Consider the following 22,175-nt stretch of genomic DNA (forward strand, 5'->3'; position numbering starts at 1 on the left):
ACAAAGTCTTCTGAAACCACAATTCCTCCCATATATGCTGTTGGTTCATAATCTAGAGATGATTTTTATGTGATTAACAAAGGACCTCAGAGAGCTATGCCTTGAAGCATCTCAGCTTCCTCATGTTTTCGTGTATTCTTTTTTTTTTTTTACTATAACATTTTCTTTGCCTTTATTAAAGCCTTGGATTAGATTCAAAGGGTCTGTCTGTTCTTTCAGCCATCGGCTTTGTGTCACCTCTGTAGTGGGTTTCTTCCATGAGACTGTGGAATACACATTTTCTACACCTGGAGTCTGCACCTAATAAATGCTGAAGAAAAATAGTCAAATATTCATCTCTTTTGTTGATCAGTTATTCTCAAATTGCAAACTTGCCTCTTAGAACTGGTTTAAAAAATTGCCAATTTATACCCTTAAAAAAAACCCCAACATACTCACTATAGATATACACATCATCTCATTATAAGGTATTTCATGGTGAAACAGACAATATAATCATTTTAAGTTGTAATAGTGCATTACCTTTATCTAAAAATATTTCTATTTTATATTGGTGGTCACAGAAATACACTGCAACCACTTAAGTCAATTAATGTCCTATTATTTGGACCACTTACTATAATGTTATGCATGTTTGGATTCTTTGCAATTTTTAGTACACTAGAAAACACACAGAAGAATATTACTTATGAAATTTACAAAATCAATAATAAATAATATTCATTTGTTAATTTATTACAAAAGTTCAAGCCAAAGATGTACAGGTAATGCTGACACAATGCTAGCAGGACTGTGTTCTGTATGAGACTTCTGTTATACGCCTTTTCTTCATCTTAATTACCTTTTCAAAAATGGGCAGGTAACTCATTGATTACTGTGTTAGTGTGTTCTTGCACTGCTATAAAGAAATACCCAAGAATGGGTAACTGATAAATAAAAGAGGTTTAATTGGCTCACAGTTCTGCAGGCTGTACAGGAAGCATGGCTGGAGAGACCGCAGGAAACTTCCCTTTATGGTGAAAGGTGAAGGGGAAACAGGTACATCTTACATGGCCAGAGCAGGGGTAAGATGGAGGAGTGGGAGGTGCTGCACACTTTTAAACAACCAGATCTTGCCGTGATTTACTCTCTCCAGCACAACACCAAGGGGGATGGGGTTAAACCATGAGAAACCACCCGCCATGATCTAATATCCTCCCACCAGGCTCCACCTCTAACACTGGGGATTACAATTCAACGTGAGATTGGGGTAGGAACACAAATCCAAACCATATCAACTATAATGTCCGATTTACTCCTTTAAACTGCGATGTCCACAATCACACACAAACACATAAAACCACCTGTAGAATTCTAATTTCATTGCTTAAATTTTAAAGATGTTTTTCTTATTCTATACTCTAAAAATAATTAAATTTATTGACATGTTTCTTCTGGCAAAGCTTGAGCATATTTAATCTTGCTCATTTTTCCCCTAGAAGTTTCTGAAGAATATTTTTTTTTTAGTTTGAATATTTGCAAATAAAAATAGCTTCTTTGCTGGTAAAGCTTGCTGCTTTGTTTTTATTCCATCATCTCTTCACCAAATGTTTGTGTGAGCAAGCCTGGAGCAATACCATTCTAATGAGCAATAAAAGCAGACATGTAACCAAGAAAGTGGGGTTGCATTTCTTAAAAATAAATGTAATTCTGAGGGAGCTAGAAAGCTAGTTTTAATTATTTAAGATTATAGCTAGGGATCAACTAAAAGCTGGTCAATCCCCTTCATTGCTTACTTTGCCGCTAAGATATATTTCTTATCTGAACTTGCAGAGTCTGGGGTGGGGTAACTTGTGCTTCTCTGAATCTAAGTCTCCTAGGAAGTAATTAGCTATTGCTGCCAGGCCTATTATCATTAATGAGTCATTCTGTCACAGATAAAATCTGCTTGGGAGACAGGGCAGGAAGAGAGGGGGATTGTGCAAATCTATTCAATTTGGTTCTAAAATTTCATAATGTTTAATTTTGAAATAGTCATGTTATTAAAATATGCAAGGAATCAGGGACTAATCTTTTAAAGAAAGTGCTATATTCTAAAAAATCCCATCTGTAAGATAGCTGTTTGAACGACGGAAGCTTTTTTCCTATGTAATAAGGTATTTAAAATCTTTGTTAAATTGTGGTATATTTGAAAGAAGAAAACTAACATTTAATGAGTAACAACCACGTGCTACACACTGTACAGGTTTTTTTAATTAAATGTTTCAAAAGCGCTATAAAAAAGATTTTATCTGCATTTTAGATGTGTGAAAACTTGAGTTAAATACTAGGCTTGCCATTAAGTTATAGTGTCCACTTTCAATTCATTTCGATGAGACTCCAAAGCCCATGCTTTAATGTTTACAGGATATAGCCTTCCCAATTCTAAACTGTCGGTTCTATTGCACTAATAGCATAATACCCTCTAATCACTATTGTTTCTTTAGATAAGTGAGTTTGTTGTTATATTTTGAAGAACATAGTACTAATTATCTACCCACTTCTCCTGCCAGCCTTAACAATACAATGGAGGACTTCACTTTCTGGCTTCAAGGCATTTGAGGTGTTTGCTAAGACTTAAATGAGAATGGAACTGGTAAAGTAGGGTAATAGAGCTGGGGCCCTGGGAAGGCGCAGATGAGGGCGTATGTAGTTATATTCTAGGCATTGGGTATAGCATTGTGTTGCATGAACAGTCTGATCTGGCTTGAGTTCCCCCTTTACATTTCCTCAGAAGGACCTATTAATTGACCAAATTTTCACAGTAACTGGTGAAAGAAAGGTATTAATCATAGTGTTATAGGGGCAGAGATATAATGATGAACAAGATCTGGTCTTACCTCCCAAGATCCTTTGGTTTAATGAAAGCATACATACTGACAACTAAATAAAAAATTTAAAAAACAGAGAACTAGGATAGAGTGGGTAAGCACAGGATAACACAAAACCCTTACGTCCGAGATTTAGTGGAGAGGAAAGTGGTATCAGGTAGGTCTTCCAGGAGGAACAAGCTAAGCAGGCCATTAACATTAAACAAGGAAGTACAGTGGAATCTGTGTATATTCAAGGTAAATACAGAGCCCCTGAGGAGAGCAAGAGTAGAAAGAGATGGTGAGAACAAACAAAGGAGCACATGCCAAAAACAAACAAACAAACAAACAAAAAAAAAACGTATAAGAGAGATGACGCTTGAGAGGACAAGCCAAAAAGTCGTGTTAAGGAGTGAGGAATAGATCATGAGAAAAAAAAAGTGTGAAGCTACTTAAAGATTTTCAGGTTGGAAAATAAAATAACTAGACTTTAATTTTAAAATGCTCACTCCTAATTTGGAGCAGGGTCAGACTGGGAAGAAGAGGAGGTACACCTGATGTGTGGAGATTACTGTAAGGATATGTGTGTGAGATAGATAATGATGGCCTATCACTGTTGACACTAAGTGTTCCATGCCAAATAAATATAGACATTGAGAGTCAGCATTTACAAGTTGTTACAGCATTTTGAAAAACGAAGTATTTTGAATATGTTACAATAAGATTTTTGAAAAATATGAGTCTGTGATAGATTAGGGAAAAATCTGTTCTTTCATCATACACATTAGGAGAAGTGCTGACCTACACTGGGTGGACAGTAGTACCTATGCGGAGAAGAACACATATTCAAGAGGTTTTCGAACAAACCAGAAGTCTGAACCTTTAATTAGATGTAGATGGTAAGGGAGGCGAACACTGGTCAAAGCTGATACCTGTGGTAGAGTGCTTTTTAAATGATATTTGTGTCTACAATATCCTTTCTCCTTTCTTACAGTAACTGGCTTGGTTTTCCTTTAGGGACTTACCCTTTCTCCACAATCAGTCCATGTTGTTTGGGAATGCATTATGTCACATGCATTCATCATTCACTGGCTGGGATGAGTCAATGAGTTCATCATTCACTGGCTGGGATGAACACATTATCCAGAGATTGGCTAGGAAGGGCACACAATCCATATGAAACCCACAAGCGTCAGCAAGATTCTATTCAGGAAGGTGAGTTTGAGTTGTTAGAGAAGTGGATCTGAGAGTTGTCATGTAAATCTGACTCTGTCAGGGGTCAGTAGGAAGAGTCTGAGAATTGAAGCAACCCAATGAAAACTGAAGGGAAGGGTTTATCAAATGAGCCCTGAATCAAGTTGCTTAGAAACAGCCCTCCTTGTGAAGTGTTATTTTATGTAAACCAATGCATTCCCTTTCTTGCTGAAGCCAGATTGAGTTCATTTTGTCACTTGAAACCAGCAGTCCTTAGTGGTGTTTCTGGCTCAGATGGAGTAGGATAAGGTTATTGAAGATTTGTCATAAGCCTGATTTGGGATTTGTCCTTATGCTGCATTAAGGTCTTTTAGAAGTTATGTGTCTGCTGGACAAATGTTTGAGTCTGGAGTTTAAGAATGATATTTAGGCAGGAAAGTAATTAAGAGATGGATGGTGATTTAGGTCATGTGTGTAAATGAGACTTCCCAAGGGAAACAGAACAAAGAAGAAAACATTCTAATGAAAGAACACAGAGGAACTGTGGTACAGGACAATCAACGTGAAAACATATCAATTATATAACTAAAATTTAAGGATAAAAAATGAAGTATCAGGCATTCAACAGAAAAAAGTAAGACACCTTCAAGAAGGGAAATTGGGATGGATTCAGATTTTTTTTCTACAGGAGAATAAAGGAAGACTGTGCAAAAATGACTAATATTCTGAGGTAAAGAAAGAGTCAGACATAAAGATGATAGATATTCTCACATTTGAAACACCCCACAAAACTTTAGGGTCACTGGGTCATTTTTAGAAAAAAAAATCTTGAGGAGGAAAACTGAAATTTATAAATATAGGTCTCATAAATAGAGAAGAACAACTAGTAAATAAAGCATTTGGTGATCTGAATGCATTTCAGTATGTAATTTAGATTACTATGGAAACTACTATTTCAGAACAAAATGTAAATGTTGCAAATCCTGGCAAGCAAAACTAAAATAAGAAACAATACCTGGGGTGGAGTCTCCTACCAGGGAGAAATGTAAGTCAGCTATTCACTTCATCATTCATTTATGAAATATATTACTATCAAAACCTGAAATGTGCTATTAGGGAAAAACATAATGATGCCAAACACTTAATGACTTTCATAATCATCTTCTTGAACCTTAGAACAACCTTTTAGAGACTAATATCCCTCTTGGCAAAGAGACAGATCTGAAATTTAGTAACTCTTTTGATTAACTTCACTTTTTTTTTCTTCTGTTAAATTCAAGTAAAGTTCAATGTTATTTTGAAATAGTATCCATGTTATAATTTCTTCCTTTTAAAGATATTTCTTCCTATGTGTCTATCGAGTTGTCCCCAGCATCACTTTCCTTAGTTATAGTTTAATGTTATCGTTTAGCTGTTAAATGGGATGTATAAGTGGTCCAATCTCTCTGGGCTTTTGTAAAGATTAAATGAGATGACAGATATGAAATGCTTAGGAAATTATTGGTGGAGTCTTATTTATAAAATGTTAAATCTTATTTTTTTTAAATCTGTATATCCATTCTTGCACTTCTATTTGTGCAAAGAAATGCCTGGAATACTGTTAACCAAAAGTCAACACTGGGTTATTTCTGCCTGATAGGGTTTGAGCAATGTTCATTTCTGTAATTTTGTACTTTCCTGTACTGCTTAAATTTTATTAATTAGCATATATTGTGTTTGTAAAATAAAAAAGTTATTATTCTTAAATTAATAACCTCAAATTATTCTTAAAATAATTTGAAGACCTAATAATGTAAACAGTTGATTTTTCATTGTGCTATCCTGTGTTTTACATACTTTGAGATATATTTTTCCTCAGATTTCGCTTGCATGAATTACCCAGCAACCTCTTTTTACTGCTTTGCTATCACATCTGTGCAAGATATTGAAAGAGGAGGTATTTTAATATTATCTTATATAAAGACTGACATTGGAGTCTATGTTTCTGTTTATGAAAATGATTTAAAAGTTTAGAAAAATAAACCATTTCGTTCTAGCATAAAGGAATAAAATAGATGATACACACTTTTCTGGAAACTGAAGAAATAAGCATACAACAGGAAACTATTCTTACATGTAAAAATATACCTAACAGCTCTGGAAATGAAGCTTCCCGTAGTTCAAAATAGTACAAGAAAGACAAACACGACTTATTTTGATGTAAAATATGTGAATTTATGTATATGTTGCCTAAGGGATGAGAGATTACATCCTCTAAAATGTCTCTTAAAATCCAAGAACACAGTGAGTAGAAATCTCAGTTTGTCTTCTGAAGAGATTTTGTGTCTCTAGAGAGTGTCGGCCACCTGCTTCATCTTACACCTTTTGAATGAAATGACAAAGACTAATTTCTGGAGGCAAGTTGGTTTCACCTACCATTTTCCTAATCAATATTTGAAATGCACCCAAATAATTCATTGATAACATGAATTTCTGTGTTCACAACTAAATTATTTCCAAAACCTTGGTGTTTTCTGTCATATTTTGCTTCCCTTAACAATCCTTTCCTCTTCATTCTTATTTCTCCTGGGTTCTCTGTGGAACAACATGCTCACCTATTTCCTAATTTTCTTTTATGCTGATTTTAGTCATATGCTTATTTTAGTAACTCATCAAAACACCTTTACTGAAATGATATTGATAAAAACATTAAATGTTTTTACTTTTTGCAAACATGTTTTTTCCTCCAAAACTATAATCTTGATTTTTTTCTTTCTGCTCAGATCCTTATGTCTCACTGTCCAGTCTTCAAAATGCTACTGCTTAACCCTTTTGAGACCAAATCAATCCTTTCCTTCTTTACATTCTCTAGCTATGAATAAGCTTTTTAAAATTATTTCGGCTGGGCACAGTGGCTCCTGCCTGTAATCCCAGCACTTTGGGAGGCCATGTTATGGAGATTGCTTGAGCTCAGGAGTTCAAGACCAGCATAAGTAACATGGCAAAACCCCATCTCTACAAAAAAAAAAAAAAAAAAAAAAAATTAGAAAGGCATGGTGGTGCAGTCCTGAAGTCCCAGCTACTCAAGAGGCTGAAATGGGAGGATCACCTGAGCCCAGGAGGCAGAGGTTGTAGTGAACCAAATTAATGCTACTGCATTCTAGCCTGAGTAACAGAGTGAGATCTTGTTTAAAAAATAAAATAAAAAAATAAATATTATTTCATCTAGGGCCAAACACATCTACGCAGAAATATGAAATAAATGATAAATATATTCAACTTTCAGAAAATTTCCTATTTATAATCAGATGCTCTCAAGCTGAATAACCATTTAAGGACATAAATAATACGAAAGCATTTTTATCCAGGAATTATGTTAATAAAAATATCATTAAGCAAAGCAGAATAAAGAAAGCTACAATACTTCATGGAAGCTGAGACATGTGGTCTCTGTGTTAGACAGGCTCATATACAGACTTTATTTAGTCTGCTTAGCTCACTCACATCTCTGCCAAACCCCTGCCTACTTTAAAATGATGTCCAGAGAATCATTTAACAGTCAGGGACAGGGCTCCAGAGATGAAGCAATCTCACATATAACACATACAAATGGCAAACACATATAATATTTTACTTTGTCTTTAGGCCTTTAATCTGCTGGCTAATTAGACTAATCTCAAAAATTAGGAACAGTATATTGCAATAAATAGAAAAATGGATGTTGAACAGGATAGGATACTTGATTCTACAGCTAATTTTGCTACTACCTTCCTTTATAAACTTAAAGAAATCACAACTTCTCTGGGTCTTGATAGACCTTATTAAGAAAATAACCAAGTTTAAATAATAAATACTAAAGTCATTTTCAACACTGTCTTTGAATCTATATCACATATAGACTTTTTCAAAAAAATAAAATGACACTATAGTAAATACTGAAATGTAATGAGGATTAATTAATATAAAGTTTTTATTTCTTGTTTAATAATTTCTAGCAGCTACATAACACTTTGTTAGAGTACTCTCAGATGTAGAATAAGAGTTTGCAATGATGATAACTTTCAGAATTAACTGGAAGTTTATTTCAAGAATTGAGAAGACAGGCAATATTAGGTATTCATTGCCATTTCTTTTTTCTATTTATTCTTTTATTTTATAAGCACATACTAGCTATTAATACAAGTCACAATTGAGCAAACTTCCAGTTATTACTATGTTTTTATTTGCTTTCATATTTTTTGGCATAAAAAGCAAGATATAGTTTCCCACTATAGAAAAGGCAAGGGAAACGTAACATTTTACAGATTTCAAATTTCCTTTTAAACATTACTTTGACACATAAAGGAAAATTTCCAAGTGGTGGCAGATGCCAAATTATCAATACATATTATAGTATATATTATTTCTTTAACTGGAAACATTATGGTTAAAGTTCAATTTATATGCTCATTAATTTTAAAATGTTTGAAATGAATATAAATAATATATATTAGCATTATTAAAGACCAGTACTAAAATCCAATAAAATGTTTCTTAAAGGTTATGTAACACCAAATTTTAAAGTGGTGCCTATGCTTTGATATTAACTAAAAACTCATTTTTGAATAAATGATATAGATTATCTAGGAATGCAATTGAGCTCTTTATGTTTTTTATATTTCCCCTGGTATCTACAAACAGCAAAATTGGCAAGTGCTTATATTCGATGCTACTATAAACCTGCTCTAAAGAATCTCATGAATTTGCAATTTGAAACAATTTGGGATGTTTCAATGAGGCATCTCATTGATTACAGAGTTGTACCTTTTGCCCAACTTTCAATGATTCCACAGAGTTGAATCTGAAGATATTTTTTTCTTCGTTTCCTTTTTTGACACACTAATAAATGTCATTTATTTATAAAACCTGAATTTTCTTTCATTAGGTCATATACCAATCTTAATATTTCATTGAAGGGTAATTTATCATATAAAAAACAATGTAAGGAGCATTAGTAAAATGATTTTTTTTATATTAAGACCTTTCTTTACCATGACTCATTAAGCTACATAATGTAACTTTCTCTCTTCATTAACTTATTATTTGTAAAACTCCCTAATGATTTCAAAAGGTTTGCAAGGACTGCCTCATGTTTCTATATTTGATTTTAAGACCAGAACAATCTTTGCATTAATATTTTGCTCCAGAATGCAGTTACCTCAAGGTACCTTGAGGAAAATATAATCACAATATACCTCTTTGAGGTACCTTGAGTAAAGTATAATCACAATGGTATTATTCTTTAATAGTCAAAGCATTCTCTTGTACATAAATCTACTAAGTTGGCAGTATTGAGTCTCGTGCTATGCTTCAGGAAAAAACATTCCTTCCCCATAGAACCTCTCAGAGTGGTCACTGCAAGTACATCAGCTGATGCAAACAGAAAAAATAAAATGCTTGATACATATTCTAAGTATTTCGTTCTCTGTTTTTCAATGCTACATTATGTTCAAGAGATAGTAATGACTAGTGTCAACTTCAGAGTTAACAGAACACTTTCTATAACAATGATATCAATAACAATAAACTTTTGTGATGCCAGAAACTGATCTAAGTTTTAAAAAATATATATTAACTCATTTACATCTCATAACAATCCAGTTTGATATTTGTAGTTATTAATCTCATATATAAGTTAAATTAAAGAAAACATAATTCTGATATCAGTTGAGACAGTAGAAGTTTGAACCCAAGTAGTTTGACCCAGGAGTGGCTGCACTGACTACTGTAATAGGATGCAGCAACCATGTGGCTACAAAATTCTGGTAGAATCAATAGAGTTGTTGGTTTAGAGCTTACTCTTGAGGGGTGCATCTAAGCATGTCAGATATGTAGGTTCTGATTTTTTCTATGATTACTATTGAGCAGGTTTAGTTAAAAGTTTCAAATGTAAGTGTCCAAGATGTGGTTTTCAACCAACTGCTAACGGTTAGAATCCTCACGTTCTAATATCTTACTGTCACATCTGATATTACATTTTTGTGGGTGGGGGGATGAAGGCAGTGTTTTTGTTCTTTGTTATTTTGTTTGTATTTTGAAGCCGAATAAAAGCTCATAGGTTACACATGTTGGCAAATTTAGGTTGTAAAGATGAGAAAGCCTCACTAGAAACAACATAATTTACTGGGTCAGCAGCAATCCTTCTCTCTGATTAAACATACCAAGTGGCAAACAGTGCACATTTCACATGTAAAACTCTGATACCACTAGAAAGCATTGAAATGTAAGGCAATCTTTCTTTGTAAACCTCTCCTTGACATTTGTATTTTATTTTGTTGGTGATGATCTATGTAGTTTTCTCACTTGTAAAACTCCCTGATATGGTTTTGAAAGGGTTTGCAAGGACTGCCTCATGTTATATTTCTGTACTTGATTTTAAGATGTTCCATAGTTTAGAAGAAAACAACATAGATGTTGGTTATAATTATATACTTTTATTCCAAAATTCTTTCTGTTTCATGTGATGGTTTTCTCTCCACAGGGAAGTTGTAAGTTTTTAAGGTGAAGGTCCATGCTCCTATTTGTTTTAGATTTGCTCACTTTTAGAGCTTGGAAAACAGTAAACAGATAATCAAGGAATGCTGACTCTCTCTACTGCTACCTGGTGCAAAATAAGGTAGTATTCTCTTTAAAACTTCATTCTTATATATTCCTGTATTTTTGTGTATCTTAAAGCTAGATTTTTCATAAAAGGATAAATACATTAAACTTTTTGGAGGATAATTATACATTTTAGAATAAAATATTAAATAAATGCTTTTATGAAACATTTGTCACAATTCTTCATCTAGGAAATGACTGTCTCACTTTAACAGAATAATAAATTGATTAAAATACAAGTCTGCTAGCATTTTACCTTTACAGAAAAGAGAGTTTAGCATTCCCATAAAATAGTAAAGGGAAGGGAATCTTAAATTTCTGCATTAATGTTCTAATTATAGTAGCAATAAGAAACTAGTATATAATCTGTCTATTGATTCCATCAGCTTTACTTTAAAAATATATTCAGATTCTCAGTACTATTCTCCTCTGGCTCGTACTGAGCTTGAACTGCAATCACCTTTCTTGCCCTTGTTACTCATCTCTAAATACATGTCCCCATGACCAACTACATTGATTTCATGACCACATTTTTTCATAGGTAATAACCTTCAGCTTGGAAACATCACTACCCAGTACACAGGATAATATAAAAGATTCCCAATGAACTAATATTAACGCTGTCACTGCACATTAAAGCAAACTCCAAAACTAATGAACCCTACATGGAACAATGCTTATTTAAAACCATCTATTATTTTATGTCGACACGTGATCTGAAATCATTACATTATGAATATTGTGAATTTTTGAAATCAATGTTCCATAAAATGAAATAATGTAGAACTAAAATGTATTCTGAAAAAGAATTATAATATAAAACAGACTAATGCTTTAAAACTGAAGACACTTCAACATAAATATTACATATTTCCCAGGGAGAATAATAATTCTTAAAGAATTCTGTTGAATTTATCAGATTAATTTGTAAACAGTGGTTGCCAAAAGTGAGTGAAGTGACAATAATTTTCTAATGATGTGATCGTTCTCGCTTTTAGCCATGATGAAAATAGGTATTTTTCCTATTCTCTACTTATATACCATTCCTATGTTACATCAGTTCTTCCTCTGGAATATTAAGCATATCTTTCTTTTCCACTTGAAATTTATCTACTATCCTATTGTAAACTTATACCACACACTTGGACCATTAAAATAACTTCCTAAGAAGTTTAATGTCATTCTATCTCTCTTGATCCAAACTGACTTTTTTTTTTTTTTTTAATCACTACTGATTTATCTTCCTAAAATCCTGTTGGATTTATTTACAGCCCAAACTGCTGCTTCTGCCATTCAAAGCCTTCCTTCCCAATTTGCCTTTTTAACCTTGTCCATCATTAATACTTGTATGAGATCAATTTAATGTGTCAACTTGGTTAAGTTAATAGTGCCCAGTTATTCAATCAAATTCTAATCAAGGTGTTGCAGTAAAGTTATTTCATAGATATGATTAACATCTCTAATCAGTTCACTTTATGTAAAGGAGATAATCCCGGATAATCTGGATGGGCCAGAACCAATCAATTGAATGGCTCTAAGAACAGAACTGAGGGACAGAATTGATGTTAACCTGAGAAAAAAATTCCACTATTTCAGACACTGTTGTAGCACTAATTCCTTAACAATTCAAGTGAGAAATTACTATTGTTACTGTCCATATTTATTGATCAATAATCATAGAATAGGTTAAGCAATTTTCCCAAAGGCACACAGTAAATAATTTTCCCAAAGGCACACAGTTGGAGTCATGATATAAACCAAAGCAATCTAGCTCTAGAGTCTGTATTTTTTTTTTTCTATTGTGCTAAGCTACTTTCTGTGGTCATGGATTTGGTTTTCGAGTGGCATATTCTATAACAAGAATATCTTCAAAAATAACTCTACTATAAGGTCAACCTAAAAAGTGCCACAAACAAAGGAATTCAGAAAAAACTAATACTCTTCAAATGGTTTTAATGCTACTTGGTACACGTACAATATACGTTATCATTCATGAGTCCATGTTAGAATAGACAAAGCCATCCTGCCCTTCCATATTTTACTGGCCCAAGTCTGGGAAAATGTTCTGCACCCTCCACTTCCTATAGAATGTCTTAAAATTGTTATGCTTCAATGAATTGGCAGAAGCAACTTTTCCATGTTGACAAGCATAATGATTGGCAGAGTCAAAGACAGATCTAATTATAATATAACCTTATAATATTTTATAAAGCTGTTTTCAAATGAGACATATCAGTCACATAAAAATAATCTTGATGGTTTCAACTGGAGCATATAATTCCACTATAATTGATAATATCAAAAACTGAGGATGCACTTTAAAATCATAGCAGCTTTCCAGATTAAAATATTTTTCACTATAGATTTCATATAGTATATCAATAGCTAATATGAACAATATCTGTAGAATGATGGATAACATAAACAATTTTTCTCATTCAGTTAACTAAATTTTTAATGCTAAATTAGGGCAATCAACCTTTATGTTAAGTTTATAGAAAAATTCATAAGCACTATAGTGATTTCAAATATGGTATGTTCATACAGAAAACATTTCAGAGCATTTCCTTTGCTGCTAAGTCAGCAAGAAAAAAAAAAAAAAGAGATAGTACACCCTCCAAATTTCACTGCTGAGCAACAGCTCTGGAATAACTTCTTCTAGATGAGCTTTTAAATATTTCTTCCTTCTGATTCAGACTTAGATAAGAACTCCGGGTGTTCCCTACTAAACACCATTAACTTTCTCCTCAACAAACATTCTTATATTTTTCCTGAAATAATTGTTATGCCTAATCTCACTGTATCCCAGTGTATATTTTATAAATCCAGAAACCCTTAAGTTCTCTTATAAAGATATGTTTTGTTTTTCCCTATTCTGTCTCCAAAGTTCAGCTGCTTTTACATTTGATTCCAATATTTCTAATCCCTTCCTTAATTCATTTCTCTCTTCCAAATTTTGACTGATAGTTCCTTGAAAATTATTACAAGTTTGGTGATCACTAACTACAATATAGTACCTTTATTTAAAGTCCCTGTTGCAAACTGAATTCACTCATTTGTCTAGTTTTTCAAGAACAAATGAAATCTTCAAAGACACAGAGTATAGATTAATGTTTCCACTTCTCTATTAAAATGCAGCAACTTGAACAAAATAACTTTTAAAGGGCATATTTTGGTGTGCTTTTAAAAATAATTTAGGCTGGGCAGACTGGCTCAGGCCTGTTATCCCAGCATCTTAGGAGGCCGAGGCAGGCAGACCATTTGAGGTCAGGAGATCGAGACCAGCCTGGCCAACATGGTGAAACCCTGTCTCTACTAGAAATACAAAAATTAGCTGGGAATGGTGTCATGTGCCTGTAACTCCAGCTACTCAAGAGGCTGAGGTGGGCCAGTTGCTTGAACCCAGGATGTGGTAGTTGCAGTGAGCCAAGATTTCCCCACTGCACTCCAGCATGGCTAGAGAGCACATCTCCATCTCAAAAAATAAATAAAATAAAATAAAATAAACATTTAAACTTTGTTCCTTTTATCTTGAATGATAATTACATTTATTAAAACTGTAGCTCATTTCATTTGCAGGATTTATATTTAGGTTGTGTAATGCAACATAAAAATGTTTTAAAGAAAGCTAATTTGTTAGTTGTTTGAGTTCCTACAGGCTATTATATTGCAAATAATTTTAACAATAACCAAAATCACTTGAAGAAAACACATATTTGACTTAAATAGCAATTTTAAAGAATATATATATTTTAAAGAACCTATTCTACAGAGAAAAATAACTTCCTATACCACAATTATTTTATTTATGTAAACTTTTTTCAGGAATCAATAACCAGGAAATGTCAATATATAAGCAATCTAAGCTTAGCCATGAATTAGTAATAATACTATAACAAAGTAAAATTAAATAGTATATGAACTAGTTTTACCTTTGCATTATAGGGAATGAAATGTTTTGATAAAGCTTCAGGTGTATGCATCCATGTTTTGTCTGCAATAAAAAAGAAGCAGAGTTAAACTATAGATTTCCATGGTATCACAGCCACGCATTACCATTTGTAGGACATCTGAGCTGGGTAAAGTATTTCTAATTCTAAGATTCTTTTGCTACATTAAGAAAGAATAACCACTCAGATAAAAGAACAGTGCAGTTGGGGAGTGATATAGAATTCTTTCTTTGGTATAAAAGTTCCTAGCTTTACTTATTAAAGTTTTCAAATGATAAAAATAATACCGAATTTTAAAAGAACATATAAAAAGAACATCAGTAGGCTATGATTTTTACATCTATTTGTGATTTAAAACAAGTATCTTTCTTCTTTCACTTTATGCTCTCATAAATTATAGGATTTTTTTCTTAATTCCTGAAACAATAAAATATAATCTGCTCCTTAACTCATTGTGAATATTATATTGTAGCATCAAGATTTAGCTATTCTAAAGGGAAATTATCATATTATACTAACAACTGCATTTGTATGAAGCTGAAATATACCAATTTACTATGGTCATTTGGAAATTAATATAATATTATGATAAATCTTTATTCTAAATCTGAAGGAACATTGATCGAAGGTCTTCTCTCAGGAGTTTTGGATATAAATAATCTCAAATGCAGTAAATCAAATGTTTATAAGTGTTAAAAATATTAGAAATAAAAGTAACTCAAAAAGATAGAAAATATTGAAACTAATTGCATTATATATTATTTACGTTTTGTTATTTATATTTGTATTACTAATGTTTTTAATTTAATTTTTGAACTTTATTAATACAGTCCACATATTTTCCCCTATATGTTGAGGAATGCATGAGGGGGAGAAAAAAATGTTAATGTTTACACAAAATAAATTGGCTTCTTTTTGAATTTGCATTTATTTGGAGTAAAACTTCTCAATCTTCAATGGTATTTTGTCTCCATTAGTGTAGTTTTATATCAAATTTTTCATGGGAGTTTAAAATATTTAGATTGATCAAGACAACAAAACACCAAAACAACAAAAACACCTTTAGAAAAATTAAAAAGATGCTCAATTTCTCCTTTTAACTCCTTCACCTAATTCTTTTCATGTCTCCTTTCCAAAACATGGAACACATCTCAGGAGTATGTAAAGTCTGACTGAACTGTCAGTACAACGGGTCATACCAATCTTGAGGCAGAGAGATATTAATAATTTATTTCTCCTATAAGCCACTATTACTTGAAAACTGTTGAAATTGCCTCTGTTAGACACTCACATTGCAGCGAACTAGAAAGAGTATACCAAGCTGCTTCTGCTGACAGACTAAAATAATCACAATATTAAATTCCAGTGGAAAAGCTGCAGTTCCTACAATGACAAAAATCTGTATCCATATGTCAAGTGCTGATAATTTAGTGCTTGGTTATTACATAACCTCAAGTATGAGCAGTACATTTATAAAACCTGAAGGATTTACAAAATCAGTTCATACTGTCATTCTAATTTATATACTTTGGCAAAAAAAAATTGACAGAATAAAACTCTTTATATTAACTTACAGATACGACTAAATCTTGAGTAGGAAATACACATGATGGTCCTTGGTCACTATATGTGTTCACAGAAGGAATTAGATATACAGAAATGTGCAGAAATGGGAATATAGACATTCTAGAAAAAGTCTCCCTTCCTTGAATTAAAGTAAAATCACTAATTCAATATTGAACACTTACATGAAAGAAAATGCCAACATTTCAATATATTTGACAAATATCAAGTACTCTGATTGCTGGGTCAATAAGTTTAGTTTTTCAAAATGCATTTAGACTAAGAACTCATCAAGAAATATAGACTAACTTCATTATTTCTGTATTATGAAAGCTGACAATGGGGAAACACCTACTTTGAATACATTAAATTTAAAACTAAATGCTGTTTAATGAATAGATATATTTGAATAAAATGTTCATTAAAAAGAAAATAACATTTAAATATTCAATTTTAAATGCTGTACATTACGATATCTACTCAACAGTATGTCAACTAAGTTTTAAAAAAGTGTAATTAGTTGAATTATTTGATCATTTATTTACATGCCATTTTTAATGCTTTTTATTAAATGATTTATATTTGATACAATAAATAGAATATAGAATTTTTTAAATAAAAGAGAAAAATAACACAGGGAAAGAATCCAAAACAATCATAAAAATTTAATCTATGATTATATTTGACTAATTTTTAAAGAGCTTTTCAAAAGAGCTCAAAACTATATGACTCTATTATATTCAGCACTCTTCAGAATCTCTGAGTAACTCTAACACCATTAGAGCATTTGCAAAGAAAATCAGTGAATTCAATCAAGAAATAAAAACTTGCTAATTTGGAGATTTAATTAAAAGAAAAAAACATAATTATGTTTAGGTTTAAGATGGTCTTTTTTCTTTAGGCTTCTGAGGTTTAGGATCATTTAGTAGGATTACATGTGATGACCAAGTATATTGGACATCTATGAAATAAAGAGATAAGCTTTTACTGAGAGAAGACCATCTTGCTTTGTTTAGGATACTGTACACAGTGTATGTTTATGGTACTTTTTGGGAACACAAAAATTAAATATTCTCTAGTGATATAATTATTATAGCTTATAGTTCCAGCTTCTCAAGATATAGAAATTATTTCATAAAATTTGTTTTTCATGTCAAATTAAAATTTAGTCAAATAATGCTATTGATTGATTTCTTTAACAACTTTGCCAAATGTTAGAATAAGAATTGATTGTTGAACTTAAGGTAAAATTTTCAGTTCAAATTCTAACATGAGGTTGGAGCAAAATATTAATGAATTTCCTGATATTAAATCATTAGACTTGAAAAATAAGAGAAATCTAAAGAAAAATAAAGAGAATGAAGTAAATTAGGAAAGAACAGGTGCTTCTGCTTGTGATTCTTCAAATTGCTTCACTATTCCCATGGTTGTACTCCCACTGTGTTCAAATGAGACAGAGATACAATTACTGGTTACTTATATTACTATCCAACTCTTGGGATTTCTCAGTGAAAAACCATTATGAACCCCCTTGAAATAAATAGTAAATTTAAAATGTGAAGCTTCAACTTTAAAGTGATAGGAAGGGAGGATTATAAGAATATACACACACACACACACACACACACACACACACACACATGTGTATATATATATATATATATATATATATATATATATAGAGAGAGAGAGAGAGAGAGAGAGAGAGAGAAGGTCTGGAAGTGTTTACTAAAAATAAGTTAGGATGATTAAAGTGTTAAGTTGTGATGTAAGGTTTCTATTACTTTATTAAAAATACTTCAGGTTGGGCAAAGTGGCTCATGCCTATAATCCCAACACTTTGGGAGGCCAAAGCAGGAGGATTACTTCATGCTAGCAGTTTGAAACCAGCCCTGGCAATGTAGCAAGATCACACTTCTATATAAAAATAAAACAAAAACTTATATCATAGAATTATTTATAGATGTTGTTACTTGTAAAAAGAATGAAAGAAACTTTATTTTACTTTTGGTACATGTTGTAAATCAGAAGCAGCTATACATCATAATCAATGTCATTTTGCTTTCCCTGATCCAGAAAAAATAAGTAAAATTATAATTTTCTAGCTTCCCAGGGTTGAAAAGTGCCTTAAAGGTCACATCATCTAAATTCCCACTGAATATATTAAGCTTCTCTGCCACATCCAAATGTTTGAACACTTCTCATTTCAGAGACTAAAACAAGCTAGTAATTTGAATAATTTAATTAAACTTTTAAGTGACTTTCTTAGAATTCTTTCTTCCTATATTAAATCAGTGGCATTATCATTTACACCTATTTGTCCTTTACTAAACTCAACCCAATGGCTAAATGATGGTCCTTCAAACATTGAAAGATAGCTCTCATTACCACGAAATTGGTTCTCAGTCATGCTTCCTGTTGCATGGCTGAAAGTCCTGAAGTCATCTCAGTGTTTCTCATCTGAGAATGTCATTATGTGTCAGTTAACACTATAACCTTTCAAAAAGAGAACACACGTGTCTGACTGCCTGATACTGAACAGAGCACAAGTCATGGTTCTGGACACTTCATTAACCATACATTAGAAAATGACACAGAGCCTTTGATAATCACACAGTTGACTTTATTCTTCAGCCATTTTTACACACACAGCACTCAAGGGGCATCTTACAAATAACAGCAATATTTGAATCATGATAAAAGGATTAGACTTTTCTGGACCCTTGTTTGACAATCTGCAGTATCTTAGTAAGTTTATAGTGTGAAATGTGACCTAACTTGTCATTTTTTTCTTCACACACCTGTAATCCTACTATATCATTCATGTATCATTACCTTCTTGCTTTCAATCATTATGAATTTATCGTTATTTAAGTATTATCTCCCAATTCATTAATAATACGTAAAACAGGAGAGAGCCCCATGTCATCCATTAAAGAACTTCTTTGAGAATTAAAAGGATACATTATTTAAACTTCACTGAACTAAACAAAGTTATACTTATTTTTCTATCTTTCTTTATAAGTGCATCATGAGTTTGTCAAATGCCATGTTTCAGTCCCATAAATGATCATTATAAATATTGCATTCATACTTATTTAAATCGTTACCTAAAAATTAATAACAAACTTATTCTGGCCTCACTGCTTTCAATTTACCTACTACCAATCCTCACATATTATTCAATAATACATGAATCCTGTGTACATGCACACACACAATTATGAATGAATGTATGTTACTGTAATCTTATGCCAGCCCAGGGAATTTAGTATGATATGGCTACATAAGGCAAAGATAGGATGAAATTTCAAATCATTTTATTCTTTGCAATTTCACAAAAAGCTTCAAATTGCCAGGCAACATACTACCACATATGTATCTTGAACTCAGTGTAATAAACAACTTTGATCTTTCACTAGGGTGATAACTAAAGAAAACTAGCAACATTTTGAAATTTGTGTTGCTCTAATCTAACTTTATTTCTGGGCCAGGTGATTTGACAACAACAATGAAAAAAAACCTGATTTCTTAACATCTCTGCTTATATTCATAGTAAGACTGCCTTGACTCCCAAGTTTTAAAAAAGGGCCACACTTACCTTTCTTCCTGCTAAAAGCACGATTCATGATGAGGATCAGCCAAATAAATGTTCAGTTCCACGCCTTATATCCTGCAAAAGTTACAAAATATTAAAACACAAATGAAGGACTGCTGACTGACCTCTTTTGTGCTAATTTGTTTAATTACAAAGCCTTTTTAAATTTTAAAAAAATATTTACAAACAACATCCTAAAATGTCTCAAAGGACAGTGGGTAAAAAAAACCCAAGTACTGAATAATGTGAATGGCACAAGCAGATATGAACATCTCAACAAAAATTCCTCCAAAGTGCTTCCATTTTGTCCTTTTTCTATTACACATACATCATTAACTACATTTATTTACAAACTTAACGAGAAAAAAACCCAATACTTTTTCCTCAGCTTGTTGATAAGAGGTGTGTATATAAGCACTTTAGCTTTTATTTAACTGAGGCCCAGAGGAGTTTCATGTTTATTACAAAGTCACAAAGGCAGGTGATATACTAGGAGCAGTGGTTAAAAGCATAGGATAAAATTACCTAACACTTAAGGTTGTTTTACGCATTAGGAGAGGTATGAAAGTACTTGGCACAGTATCTGGTACATATTGAGCTCAGAAAATATTAGCCAATGTCTTTGGGTTAGATATAGCATGGGATCCAAATTTAGTGCTCTTTCTATAAGCATTATTTATCCATCAAAGAGGCCCTCTTAATACCTGTTCTGTAGTGTCTTTACTGTGGGGACTACACGTCAAAATCAGCAGTTTAGCTAAAGGACTTTCTTTATGCACTGAGACATTTCAGTTTTATATATTTAATGACTTTATGTAAAACAACAACAACAAAAGATTCCTGGAGTAATTCCTTCAGAGACTCAGAGACAATTTACATTAAGGTCTGAAAAGAAAGTTATGATTAAACTTTCTGCACTGCATTGCAATCTATATTTGGGGTTCATAAAATAGTTAATATTACTAATGAATTCACATTAAGGTCTGAGAAGAAACTTATAATTAAACTTTCTGCACTGCATTCTAATATATATTTGGGGTCCATAAAATAGTTAATCTTACTGATGAAACAGGCAGAAGTAACTTTGCTGCTCTGGTAACAGAACATTCATAAATTGAAATTAAGATAGCCTTTCACTTCTACTTTATCTTCTATGTGGCCTAGTGTCATAGGTATATTTCAGGATAACACAAATACTTTTTAGAATTAAAATATTTTGCTATTTTTCAATAATTTGCATTTTTTTCATCTTTAGAATTCAAACACATTAAATAAAACTGTTTAACAATATTCTTCCTTGATAACCTAGAGACCTGCTTCAAAAGAAATCAAAGGAAACTCATGTGCTTGGCATAAGAGTCCAGTTTGGTGTGCTTTCATCTGTAGATGAGAAGACAGTAGCTGAACTCTGGGTAAACGTTCCCCACTCTCTGCCCACTATTTCCTAGAGATCTCAGCTGATAGAGATAAATTCACGAGAGACCAGAAGCTCTGCAGGATTCTGGAAATAGCTTCCCCCATACCACTCTAAGACTCAAAGTCTCTCCACCACTTCCTGCTAGAAGACTTTCATAATTTTATCACATTCTTTATTCCTATGTCAGTCAACATAAGCAGCTCAGGTTACTCTCATCACTAAGAATTTAATTTTAATGCATTACATTGTGTAACCACATCTTTCACTTTCTCCCATCTTCTGGAAACATTTCACTGTGTCATCTGGCATTCACAATGAATCATCAAAATGCACTCAGCATTGTTTTCCAAAGGTTTTATCCACTTTGTCACTCTTACTGAAATCCAATTGTTGCCTGAGCAAACTAGTTTTACTGCAGTCCTTTTAAGAGGCTGGCTGTTTATCTCTCACACATATATTATACCAATAGACCAAGAAATGATGCATTTTCAATTACTGTACTTCTCTTTTTTTTCCCCAAAACCCTGAATTTCTTTGAGGATTCTGCCATCAGACTATATATACATAATGGAATATAATATAATAGAGAATATAATAGATTTGGTATCATTTTGAAAGTCACTTTTCACCTATATCTTAACAGACCTGGTTATTTCTTGAGCATATCCTGAAGAAATAAGGACCATTTTTTAAAAAACTAGTAGAAAAAGAATATAATATATGCAAATAAAAATTTGTCTTCTCTGGAAAAATAAAGTAACAAAATACTCTGAAGTTTATTAGTCAGCAGATTATTCAGTATACCTCTCCACTACTCACATTTCATCACTATGAGGTGGACATTTTCAACAAAAGGAGATTGTGAAATATAAACAAAGGAATTTTGTGCTACATGATTTAAAAATTCATAAAATTAAATAATAGTGTGACTTTTAAATTTAAAAAATATAATATAAACAACTTGGGGGCATATAAATAGAACAAGAACAACAACAAAAAACTCTTCC

The 22,175-nt window shown here is 32.3% G+C and overlaps 1 protein-coding gene across 13 annotated transcripts in view; it reads right to left on the reverse strand.

Moving 5' to 3' along the window:
* Positions 1 to 22,175, reverse strand: part of GULP1 (GULP PTB domain containing engulfment adaptor 1) — a 286,180-nt gene that overhangs the window by 85,499 nt on the left and 178,506 nt on the right. For all 13 annotated transcript variants that reach the window (XM_003940837.4, XM_010351580.3, XM_074399371.1 and 10 more), the window contains 2 exons: positions 19,755 to 19,826; positions 14,573 to 14,634 (listed from right to left, as the gene is read on the reverse strand). In XM_003940837.4, coding sequence (XP_003940886.1) covers positions 14,573 to 14,634; positions 19,755 to 19,782 — 90 coding nt within the window. In that variant the 5' untranslated portion in view covers positions 19,783 to 19,826. The remainder of the gene's footprint in view (positions 1 to 14,572; positions 14,635 to 19,754; positions 19,827 to 22,175) is intronic.

Source organism: Saimiri boliviensis, chromosome 5, assembly GCF_048565385.1.
Source record: "Saimiri boliviensis isolate mSaiBol1 chromosome 5, mSaiBol1.pri, whole genome shotgun sequence".
NCBI lineage: Eukaryota > Metazoa > Chordata > Mammalia > Primates > Cebidae > Saimiri > Saimiri boliviensis.